Source organism: Vulpes vulpes, chromosome 7 (genome assembly GCF_048418805.1).
Source record: "Vulpes vulpes isolate BD-2025 chromosome 7, VulVul3, whole genome shotgun sequence".
NCBI lineage: Eukaryota > Metazoa > Chordata > Mammalia > Carnivora > Canidae > Vulpes > Vulpes vulpes.
Genome location: NC_132786.1, coordinates 88,367,333 through 88,380,451, shown reverse-complemented (window position 1 = coordinate 88,380,451; position 13,119 = coordinate 88,367,333). Strand labels below are relative to the sequence as shown.

General features: G+C 39.3%; 1 protein-coding gene across 10 annotated transcripts in view; it reads right to left on the bottom strand.

The window, feature by feature from the left end:
- Window positions 1-13,119, bottom strand: part of UMAD1 (UBAP1-MVB12-associated (UMA) domain containing 1) — a 254,545-nt gene that overhangs the window by 210,971 nt on the left and 30,455 nt on the right. For all 10 annotated transcript variants that reach the window (XM_072764397.1, XM_026003822.2, XM_026003824.2 and 7 more), the window contains one exon: window positions 10,932-11,022. In XM_072764397.1, the coding sequence (XP_072620498.1) occupies window positions 10,932-11,022 (91 nt within the window). The remainder of the gene's footprint in view (window positions 1-10,931; window positions 11,023-13,119) is intronic.

Here is a 13,119-nt window from a genome sequence, read left to right as displayed (position 1 = left end):
TGGCCAATGAGATGTGACACACCTCTGATGAGGACTATGCTACCTCTGACATTAAAATAAAAATACCCTAAGCTCACACAGTCCAAGGGGCTGGTAAACATTCGTATATATAGTAACATCTAGGAAAGTGATTCTTTAACCTTCTTAGGGTTACAGACCCTTGAGATTCTGATGAAATGCAAAGACCCTTCCTCTCAGAAAAATGCAAATACAAAATTTTGCCTATAATTTCAGGAGGCCAAACTATTCCACTCAGCCCCCCAAAGTCATCATGGCTAAGAACTCCTAACATAGGGAGACCAACAGGGACAATGGATGATTATCATAGTTATCAACTCTTTCAACCAATCCATCAACAAACTATTTTAAGAGTTCGTTTTCCTTTGGTGCTGCCAAGCATATTTTCACCTTGCATACCAGGAAATAATAGATGCCAGAAATAAAAATAAATTATTACATAATTTTAGAACTGAGCTATTTGAGTTAGAATACTAAAAAATTTCAGAACAATGGCTCCTTTAAGTCATTTATACTGTAATGTAAGGCTTTAGTATACATAATACTTCTCATTAAAAATGACTAATGTATATATGTGTGTATGTATAAAGAAAATATATGCATATATAATCATAAAAGTATGACTTTTTAATGAAAATATCAATTTTAGGAGATGCCTGGGTGGCTCAGTGGTTGAATGTCTACCTTTGACTCAGGGTGTGATCTCAGGGTCCTGGAATTGAGTTCCGCATCAGGCTCTCCGCAGGGAGCTTACTTCTCCCTCTGCCTGTGTCTCTGCCTCTCTCTGTGTGTCTCTCATGAATTAAAAAAAATAGTATCTTAAAAAAAATACCAATTGTAGGATATCAGTTTATACTTTAACTGATAACCATAGTATAGCAGAAATTCTTTTTTTTTTTAATTTCAACATAGTTGACATACATCATTATATCGGTATCAGGTGTGCAATAGAGATTCAACAATTCCATGTATTACTTACTGACCATTAAGATAAATGTACTCTTAAACCCCTGTACCTTTTTCATCCATCCCCTACCCACCTTCCCTCTGATAACCATCAGTTTGCTTCTCTATAGTTAAGAGTCTGAATTTTGGTTTGTTTTTTTCTTTGTTCATTTGTATTTAAAAAAAAAAAAAAAGATTTTAAAAATTTGAGAGACAAAGAGAGAACAGGAGTGGGGGAGAAGGAGCAGAGGGAGAGGGAGAGGGAGAAGTAGGCTCCCCACTGAGCAGGGAACCTGACTCGGGCTTGATCCCAGGACCCTGATATCATGACCCAAGCCAAAGGCAGATGCTTAACCAACTGAGGCACCCAGATACCCCTTGTTTGCTTTGTTTCTTAATTTCACATACGAGTGAGATCAAATGGTATTTGTCTTTCTCTGACTTATTTCACTTAGCATTATATCCTCCTGATCCATTCATATGTTGCAAATGGCAAGTTTTCATTTTACACACATTGTGTGTGTGTGTACCCCACATTTTATCAATGGACATGAGCTGCTTCCATAATTTGGCTACGTAAAAAATGCTGCAATAAAGCTAGAGGTGCATATATCCCTTTGAATTCGTGTTTTCCTATTCTTTGGATATGGTCACATTCTATTTTTAATTTTTTGAGGAACCTCCACACTGTTTTCCACAGTGGCTGCACCAGTTTGCATTCCCACCAACAGTGCACAAGGGTTCCTTTTCCTCTACATCCTCGCCAACACTTGTTATTTCTTGTCTTTTTGATCTCAGCCATTCTGACAGGTGTAAAGTGATATGTCATTGTGGATTTGATTTGCATTTCCCTTATTAGTAGGAGCATCTTTTCATGTGTCTGATGGCCACCTGTATGGCTTCTTTGAAAAAAATGTCTATTCAGGTCCTCTGCCCATTTTTCAATTGGATTGATTTTTTTGGTGTTGGGTTATATAAGTTCTTTGTATATTTTGAATATTAGCGCCTTTTCAAATATATCATTTGGAAACATCTTCTCCCATTCAGTAGATTACCTTTTTGTTTTGTTGAGAGTTTCCTTTGCTGTCCAAAACTTTTTAGTTGGTATAGTCCTAAGTTTATTATTGCTTTGTTTCCCCTGCCTAAGAAAGACGTATCTAGAAAAAAGCTGCTACAGCTGATGTCAGAGAAATTACTTCCTGTGTTCTCTTCTAGGAGTTTTGTAGTTTCAGGTCTCACATTTAGATATTTAATTTATTTTGAGTTTACTTTTGTGTATGGTGTTAGGAAGTTGTCCACTTTTGTTCTTTTGCATGTTGCTGTCCAGTTTTCCTAGCACCATATACTGAAGAGACTTGTCTTTTCCCCATAGTATATTCTTGTCTCTTTTGTCATAGAAAAGTCACATGCATTGCTTTTTTAAAATGCTGATTCTTAGGCTAGCTCCAAAGATTCTGTTTCACTGGGTATGGGTAGGCCTAGGAATCTGCAGCATTCTTAATAAGGAGCAAAGCATCCGTGACAGAGGAAGTGCTCAAGAGTATTCAATTAATGATCACTACTATAAGAGGACTCCATCACACAAATATAAGATGTTTTCCTTCTGGCTTAGTTTATTACATAACACTATTCTGAGGTAACACCATAATTCTATCAGGATATAACAAAGGAAGAAGATACATTTTTCGGAAATTCACATTTATGTGGATCAATGTTTTACCCTTAGCAATAATCCTTCCCTTTTAACATGCTTTGGTTGTGTTCAAAGGAAAAAAAATAGATGTTGAGTAAGACAACCACTAAAATATGAAATAATACTGTCATATTATGAAGATTACCAGAAAACAAACACTCAGGTCTTCCAACCCTATCTGAATTACCAGTACAAAGTATAATGTTCATAGTGTGCATTTTACTGTGATTCTCATTCTCATTATTTCCTCAACAGAATGAAAGATAAACTTTTAAGTTCAAATATAAAAGCTGGGATCCCTGGGTGGCGCAGTGGTTTGGCGCTTGCCTTTAGCCCAGGGCGTGATCCTGGAGACCCGGGATCGAATCCCACATCAGGCTCCCGGTGCATGGAGCCTGTTTCTCCCTCTGCCTATGTCTCTGCCTCTCTCTCTGTCTCTCTGTGACTATCATAAATAAATAAAAATTTAAAAAAAAAAACAAATATAAAAGCTACTATCACAATTTTTCAGTTAAACAGTCTTAAATGTGGAAGATATAAGCATGCTGAAAGCCTCTAAGGAAATGCCAGAGGAAACTCATTTATGGAATACGGTGTGCGTGCTTAAGCTGTTTCCCTACTAGCATCATACTAAATAAGTACCCTCAGGGAAACAGCACCAGGGGAAACCAGAAATGACCCCCAAATGGCTATACTACAAATATGGCTGCCTGAAGGCTTCAGTTCAAAGAAAAAGTTCCTTGGAGTTGTTCTAAAGAGATTACAGGTGTTAATCTGTCAAATAGATGTGCTATGGCTAAAGACCAAAAGAGTTATAGGCCACGTGGAATTCACATCTGTATAATTAGGTTAATAAAATGCTTCTCAATTGCTCCACTGGTTTAAAAAAAATTTTTTAGATTCCAAATATATGACTTTAAGAAACTTGAAGCTTTCTGCTTCTTTACCTATTTCATGTTTGAAAGGAAGTGTGCTTAACCAAGAAGTGTTGTGGTTTGATTTGCTTTTTGTTTGTTTATGGTTCAAACTACAGTGGAAGAGAAACTGTAAGCCTGTATTTTTATGAGGTCCTTTTCAAAGTGTTTGATGGTGTAAGAGCACTAAATTACAGAGAATGAGTATCAGTGGTTCTCGGCCCTACGTGCACACTAGTAGTGTCTGGCAATGCTGAAAAAAAAAAAAAAAAAACTCCTGTCTGGGCCAAACCCCAGGCCTGTCTAACCAGAATGCAGGGATTCTGGAGGCCCCAGCACCATTATCTTTTCAAAGTGCTCCCTAATGCACAGTAGGGTTCAAATCAAGGAGGCAGAGAAACAGATCATCTGATTGACATACTGAGCCCCAGTACAAATGAATGACTTTCTCACAATTAATTGTATGAAACAGAGGGCTCAGTTCTGCTTCTCAGTATGGTCCACACCTCTTCTTTGCCCCATGATGTTCCTTCTAACCCATGCAAAGAGCTGAGACGGGGGTACACCTTACCCAGGACAGCCTTGCCTGAACACTTCTAACTCCAAAGTGTCAGTAGGTGAACAGGGTGAACCAGAATTAGGAACCAATGAACATGAAAGTTCTGTTATTTCTATCCATTAGACATCAAACTCCACGTTTCTTAATGGGGAAATACACAAGTGCATAATGAAGTTAGTTGAAACTTGTTTTAGAATTGGAAGGTCAGAGTAAAAATACAAAGATTGCCAAGTAAAGTAGCCATAATTTGAGTTTTTTGGGGTATCACAATACATGGGTAAAGAAATATTAATAGGGTCAGTTGTTTTTTTTAATCCACACTCAATTTTTATAAGTGATTTGGTATACTTCTGTTGTAAGAACAGGGAATAAAAATAGGAAGCACATGCTAAAAATCTGTTTCAATTTTGTCTTTGTTGTTTTAATTAAAGCCTTCAGTCCTAGAAAGATTCAAAGTGACTTATTGTCCCACATCCCATGGAATATATATTTTTACTGTATATAGTTACATTTCCACTTTTAAATAAAAGAAGGAGCACAGAAAGATTATCCAAAAATTCCATATAAAAATGGGATAGTTTGGAATGCCTGGGTACTCAGTGGTTGAGCATCTGTTTTCAGCTCAGGGTGTGATCCCAGGGTCCTGTGTAAAATATTTACACAGTATGCACTGAGACTGAAGTAGACTAAGTGAGCCTGCTTCTCCCTCTGCCTATGTCTCTGCTTCTCTGTCTCTCATGAATAAATAAATAAAATCTTTAGAAAAAGATGGAATAGTTTAACTTTAGTGTGTATACACGGTTTGAATGATTCTGAGGAAGAGGAATTCCATAGGAGTCAACCTTCAAAATAACCCATTACGTTTCAAAATCTGATTTATCATTTCAACCAGAACACAGAAGGTGAGACTAAGTAACATATTTCACTATCGACCCTTAAAAGATGAAATCCAAGCTGCTGAAGTGCTAAATTGTGTGTCTCGATTCAGTTTTACAAAATAATTAGCCTGATGGAAACTATGGGTCCTCATGCCCCCCACTTTCAGAAGCACCTGAATATTCTGAAAACCATGATAAATGATAGTTGTACCAAAACCTCTGCCCTTCCATCTCAGGGGCTGTCCTTGCCCGATTTCTCTCCACCTGCTCCAAAGTCCTACTCAGTATCTGGTCAGCAATGTCAGCAAACATAACATCTGTAATCTAAATTATTCTTTTTCATCTTATATTGGGGGGGGGGGGGGTGTTGCTGTTATTTTTCCTTCTTTTTGCCATAACATAATAAGCTAATTCATGCCGTTGTCTTAGTTTTGGAAGGAATTATATGCCAACATCTAGGCAACAGATACCCTTTTCCTTAATTTAAAATAACTATGAGGTTGCACAGTACAGTAGTAAATTTGTAATCAACTTAAAGATAACGTCTTAAAAGTACAATTAAACATGTCATAACACGAGAAAACCCTGGTAATTACAAATAGTACCACGCTTGCTGGGGTTTTAAACAGTAGTATAAAACTAAGAAAAATCGCCACCCAGTGATGCAAATGAAAACTGCAATTTGTTTTTGTGTAAAATGAGTACCCTGGAGGATTACTTCAACATCATTACTGAATGAAGGAATAGCTATTACCTTCCTATGTGAATAGGAACTGGTTACAAGGGAAAGGATGTTTTTCTATGAGGCTTTTTTTCCCCCTTATTCTTACTCAGCACACTCGACATTTCACAAAGGCTAAAGCTTTAGGAACCTTAACAGGGAAAAAGCTTTCTGTCTAAAAGTGAGCTAATTGTATAGGAACAGCCCAGATATTCCTATTATCAACAAAATGCCTCAGCTTTGCCTGGATCCTCAATTTCAAGTCACAGGGTGTTGACTTTAGCAACTCAGTGATGCCATCTAATCTTTGTGACCTAAAGCCAATTTGTGTTAAGCAGGAAGGCCTGCCTAGGATAAAAGTTACTCTCAAGTAGGAAGAGAGATAATTTTTATACCTTTAACAACATAATTTTAGCAACAGGTTATAAAGACCACATACAAAGATAATCTAACAAATTCTGTAGAATCTGTACTAAGAGGCAGTTGTTGCCATAAATATAATTGTGTTTCTAAATCTTTACTTAGTTGTATCACTTCCAAAATACACAAAGTCCACCATACACATTTATTTTCCAGCAATGTATCTATTGTATGCGAGGACAAAGAAAGTTATGTGGATATATGATAACCAAAATATATGTGTGCAAGTATGGGGCATGTTAATAAGGGCATTTCATATCTACCATTTGACCTATTTGGCATTTTCCAAAATATTTTACACAGTATGCGCTGAGACTAAAGTAGGTATTACATTTGTCAGTATGCAATCACATGATAAAATAGAACAACTTAGCAGAACAAATCAGCTTTAAAAAAAGAGGTTACCATTCTATTTTTAAAGACAGCCTACTATATTCCTAATAATCTGTCCTGACTTTTACTAGTCAAATCAATTAAGTCCCTGTCAGTGCATTTTTTTACTAAATATGTATACCATCTTCCAACCTCAACCTCATTAAGGAGATTATAGTTGTCTGCAATACTTAAAAATATTTAAAATATTACATACTGAAAAGTTTGAGGTAGCCAAAATTAAAGCCCAACTTTATGAACAACCAACTCTTTTATTTAAAAAATAAAAACAAAGAACCACAATACTTACTCTTTAAAACAATAAGGAACACAATGTCAAAATGTTTTAAAGAGCTTAAAATGTCTTTGATGTCTTAAAATTTAAAATATTATGACATTTAAAAAAATGGGTAGCTTAGTGGTTAAGAGGATTAGGTTCCAAAGTCAGATTGCTTGGACTGTAATTCCAGATCAGCTATATGCTAGCTGGAGGAACTCAGAAAAGTTAAGTCCTCACCTATAAGTGGACATAATATTACCATTTCACTGACAGGGTTGTTCTAAGCACCTTACTCATGTTAACCCACTTAATCTTCTCAGTAACTCTATGGGCTGGCATTATTATCATGCTCATTTTCTAAATGCCCTGCCACCCCTGGAGGTTATATAACTTGCTCAAAATGGTGAGGGGTGGCAAACTTACCACCCCAAAACATGCCACCTTGGCATCAGGATTATTCTGAGCTCAAGGCACTTGAAAAACAGTAGGTGCAAGAAGGGCATTCTGACCCCACTTCCTTCCTGAAAGCAGGAGATAAAACCCCCTATAGAAGATGCCAGGAGGGAAGAAACATTCCTATCACTGGAGGGGGAGAGTCGAGGCCAAGAGAACTTCATACAAACAGACCCTGTCACAATAACTCTTATCTTCCATTAGTCTCCCCCACACACTTCTCTTTTCCACAATGGTCTCTTTGTTCAACCTCATATATAAGCACACAGGTTTGGCCACTTGTTTGGGTCTTCATTTCCCTAGGGGGGCTCCCATGTACCTGTAAAAACCTGTACATTCTATGCTGTTAACACGACCTATGTGTATGTGCTTCTCAGGCCTACGCAGAGGCCTGAGGAGGAGGGGGAGAAGTTCAGCCTCCCCTCTCATGGAGGCTCTGGCGAGCTGTAGAGCCACGATACAGAGCCAACGTGTCTGGCTCGAGTCAGGATTCTTACCCGCACCTCACTGCAGTGCCTCTGAGGTGTTCCTGAGGAAGAAGGGAGGTGTTGTGATGGATGAAAAGAGAAAGACGACACAGGAAGAGAGAGCCAATGCTGAGGCTGACTGCTATCACAACTTCAAGAGAGTGACTAAGCTCACAGAATGGTAGGGAGACGCAGGCATTTTTCATGCCAAGTGGTGAAGGGGTAGAGCTTTGTACCTGGATGGAAATAGGGCCAACCACAGACAAGCATGGACACTCGTGGCAGCTGAAGGATGAGAGAGCCGAACAGACATGTGGGGGACTCATCTGACTTGGAACATTTGAAAGCGGGCGTATCACCAGCTGCATTTCAAAACACACCGCTGTCCTGGAACTACAAGGGTCGTGACGCCTCCCCATGACTGCCAGGGACACCAATGTTGCAGGTGAGGTACAGCGAAGGAACAGAACCTACCCAACTGAGTCCCCCATGGTCCTGGGAAAATGCCCTTAGAGTACAGCATATCAGCTTTGGGGAAGAACTTAGGCAGATCGGATGGCACAGCTAGAACATGAAAGCAGATTAGAGTAATAAAGTGCTGGAAGTTTCCTCATGAGTTAACAAATATGAAAGTTTCTGTGACTTCTGAGACTCAGCTAAAGACCACTTTTTAATCCAGAGCCTTTTCTAGAAGAGAAAAAGGTCCACAGCAAATAAGCTTCACCTGCTGAGGCAAACTACCCCAGAAACTGGGCCCCGTTGGTCTAGCTCATTATAAGTGAAGCACCTACATGTTTCGAGCTTCCAGACACTTGGAGATTTTAGAAAAAGCAATAGCTGGAGCGTTTTCAGCTGTGATTAAAGCTCACCCCTGAGATGCTGCAAAGCGGCAAGCCACAGAGCCAGAGAGGTGAAGAAGACGTATATAAAGAGTTTTTGAGGGCCAGCATTAAAAGTCGCATGTGCTCTCAAAGATGTCTGGACATAAATTCACAATCCTTTGGATGGCTATTTGGTTACAAAAAGAATAATGTTGATTTCTAATCATGAAACAACAGAAAACAGCCAAGTTCTCTGTATATATGTGAAGACTAAAGAGGAATACAGAACACAGTTTGGAAAACCAGGCTTTGTTGAAGCAAATTTCTGAGAGAAGAGTTTCTTATGAAAGGGCCTAAAGCAGCAGACCAGCGGCATCACTGAGGTTCAGTTAGTGAGGCTATTCCAGAAGGTAAGAGGGGTCAGCAGCACCGGCAGCTTTCAAGGAACAGACGTTGGGACTGATGCAGTCAGTTCTGACCTGGAAGCCACAAATACCTGATGTGGCAAGAAGGGCCAGATAAGCAGTCGTGTGCAAGGCACTCCCATTTATACCCATGAGAAAGTTCTCCAGAAAAACCACCAGCCCTGGTCAAACAATGCCTCACTATTTTGCCTCAGGTGTAGGGGATCTGGGCAGAGAGAAAACAACTCTGACCACCCGAGTTATTGCCCCTGTCCCAGAACATATGACGCAGATTCAGAAAAACTGCCAAAAGGGAAAGGGAATTTGCCAGCACTGCATATTCTGGCCTGCCAGAACTTGACTGTGGAAAAGATGGGATATTCTAAGGTAATGTTTAGCCACAAGAAAACTCTTAATCTGCTCTCCCAGAGATTAAGGCCTAGAAATGGAAGAGGGCCAGATGGGTGAAACCCTTGAGTGTCCTTTCTGTGAGAGACCAGATCCCAAAGAGAAGGGCTGAAGAGGCAGAGACCTGCCCATTTATACTTCTAAAAGTATGGGGAAAGAGGCATGGCATGAACTCTGAGAGAGCCAAAAAAAAAATTCAGGATCACTCTTAAATCCAAGGATCCATCCTCCATGTTTCAAGACATATAGTGCATTTGCCAGTGCTAGGGGAACCCCATCTGACTGGACTAAGATAGAGACCATAAGAGGGGGGATCCCTGGGTGGCTCGGTGGTTTGGTGGCTGCCTTTGGCCCAGAGCACAATCCTCGAGTCCCGGGATCGAGTCTCGCGTCGGGCTGCCGGCATGGAGCCTGCTTCTCTCTCTGCCTCTCTCTATCTCTCTCTCTCTTTCTCTCTCTCTCTCTCTCTCTCTCTATCATAAATAAATGAATAAATCTTAAAAAAAAAAAAAAAAGACCATAAGAGGTAGGAAACGAGAATCTGGAAAGAAAGATACCTGAGAAACATCCCAGGGAACAAATACCCTACAAGTTCATGCAAACCCTCTCAGGAAAGGAGCTGAATTTGGTGGGAGGAAGTCCAGAGTGGAAGAGGATGCGTGCTATGTGGGAACACTAGGTGTTGGCTCACCACCCTCTGGAGAGAGAATTTCTCGGAAGAACTATACAAAAACTGCAAATCTCTTCCTCAGGGGAAAGACATAACAACATGAAGGAAATGTTATTTTTCAGAATTTCCTTTGGAAAAAGCATAGTATTTGTTTGAAAGAAATTTTTCTAAAATTTATAATAGCGGTATAAATCATACCAAATTATACTAGCGGTATCAATTTTTTAATAGAAAATAAACCAGTCTTAACAAACCTTAAGGAGACATGATTTAACATATTTTAAAAGTATACTTTATTCAGTAAATTATTTATTGGATGCCTAATTTAATTTCAGATGCTAATTTAAGAACACGGTTTGGTACTATTTATAAAACAGAACTTGAATCTATCAAGGATCCTTCAAGACATTTGGTTTTTCACAATTAAAAAGGCTGACCATTTAACATATAGGGGAAAAAAAGGGATGACTTTATATATTTAAAGTATACAGCCAAAGTAGTATATAAGAAGTGTATGACTTGATGATAATATTTTAAGTGATTGATGACCTTGATTTTTATAGATATTTTTATGGATTTCTTTTTTTTTTAAAGATTTTATTTATTTATTCATTAGAGACACACAGAGAGACAGAGGCAGAGACACAGGCAGAGGGAGAAGCAGGCTCCATGCAGGGAGCCAGATGTGGGACTCAATCCCAGGACTCCAGGATTGCCACCTGAGCCAAAGGCAGATGCTTAACTGCAGAGCCACCCAGGCAATCCCTATTTTTATAGATTTCATATACATAAATGAATTCTGGAATTAGTAGGAAATAATTTTTAAAATTCATCACATAAGTTTCAAGCAATCTTTTAAAGCAAAAATAATTTAACCAATTAGGATTTTGTTTCTCAAAAAGACTCACCTAAAAGGACAAATCCATCTGCTTCTGTGTCTGATACAGAGGGCTTTTTAGATTCCGGAGATTTTCTGAAGAAGTGAAACATCGCTGCTGTCTGAAACAGAAACACCATATAATGTCAAGGTCAGATGAAAGTGTAAAACTCTTACACTTTTTTTTTTAACTCTTACACTTTTTAATAAAAAGCCAAACATAGAGATATCACAATAATTACTTTTAGGAATTCTATTACCAGACCTAAAAACATAAGCCTTCTCCAGGTGTCAGAAGAGAACCCAGAAATTAAGGGGCATGGACTTCTAAGTCAAAATCATGTATGCCTTGAACCATGTAACATCTGTCAATTTCTGAACATGCAGGAAATAACCCAAAGAATTATACATGTAAAACTAAAATCAACAGATCACACCAGAATATGGAAGGATCTCATTAACTATAAATAGAGGACACTCGATTGAGGAAAGGAAAAACAAAACAAAATAAAAATTTGTCCAGGTTTTCTGCCGTGTCATAACCAGCTTAAGCATTTTAAAACTGAGGCCATGGGCAGCCCAGGTGGCTCAGTGGTTTAGCGCCACCTTCAGCCCAGGGCATGATCCTGGAGACCCGGGATCGAGTCCCACGTCGGGCTCCCTGCATGGAGCCTGCTTCTCCCTCTGCCTGTGTCTCTGCCTCTCTCTGTGTGTGTCTCTCATGAATAAATAAATAAATGTTTAAAAAATAAAATAAATAAATAAAACTGAGGCCACCTGAAAAAAGAAAGGAAGGCACTTGAAATATCCTATGCAGTTGGTTACCTGATTCACACACTCAAGGACTAACTGTATCCATTGCAACCAACTTAAAATGCCCATCAATGCAGATCTTTGTTGGTAAGATTGTGTGCCCCAACACACACACCCCACTTTCCTCTTTCTCCTCCCATCTTTGTACATTCAGGAAGGACAACAATTCCTAGAAAAGAACTGAGAAGGAATTTGGAGGGAACCGGGGAGGACACCTCACATCTGAGGACAGTCCCCATAAGCAAAGCAACATAAGTCCTGGTAGCAGCAAGCGCTCCGCATTTTATGTTTCATATATTCTACCCATACCAGAAAATCAAGCAGGGAGGGTAAAGATTTTATCTGAGCAAAAGCCTTCTGGAAACTGAGAACTGTACTGGGGTTTGTGGAAGTCGACCTGCCCTGAGCTGTGGACCTGTGGGGACAGTAATGGAGCTTATCTGTTGATTAGAAAACATATCTAGCTGCTTTTACTTTTAAAGGAATAAAAACTGGAGAATAACACAAGGCATGTGATCAAGAAAATAGTTCAGTAAAGGAAAAGGAACAGCCTCTAAAATTCTCAAAGAAAACACTTAAGAGGATACAGTGATGGGTCCAAAAGAAAGGTCTGGAAATAGTTCGGCATTCTGGGCAAAGGGCAAGGAAACACGGCCCATACAGGATTGGTGAGAAATGAGATTAGATGCTTTTGCGGAGTAAGATGAACAGAACCCCCTGCAAGAAGGAAATGGCATCAGAGAACTGGTTGGCGTACAAGCAAGAATGGACAAAAATAGAGCTCAGATTTAAAGACTTGAAAGACTGGAAAAGGCAACTAACTTCTCAACCCAATGAAATGGAGAAGCCTCTGAAGAAACAACAGCTGATTAAAACTCAACCTCAAGTAAGCATCAAATCAAGAGTACAACCATTAACACCTGATATTAAGACCTCAGCACGGATCAATGTGGCATGTAGTCAATTCCTTCACTTGGGGTAAAATGGTTCAGGAAAAAAAAACAGAAAAAGAAGGTAGTCTTCAGCTGAAACCTGGCAAAGAAAAGGTACCCCCAAGTAAATAAGGAAATAGAGGGCACCTGTGGGGTGGAAAAGCTGAGGAATGTAGCAAATCTGAGAGATCTCTAGCAAAAATTATAGGTCTGGCCTTTGACACATGAAGCTAATTGTAATCAAACAGCTAAGAAGCCAACAAAATGTTTGAGAGCTATATGGCCAAAATGACTACTACCAATCTGGATTAAAAAAAGACCCAGGCACCTGTATGGGTCAGCCAATTAAGCAGCCAGCTCTTGATTTTGGCTCAGGTCATGACCTCAGGGTTACGGGACTGAGCCCCACTCCAGGCTTTCATTCAGTGCAGAGTCTGCGTGAGATCCTCTCTTTCCCTCTCCCTCTGCCCCTAT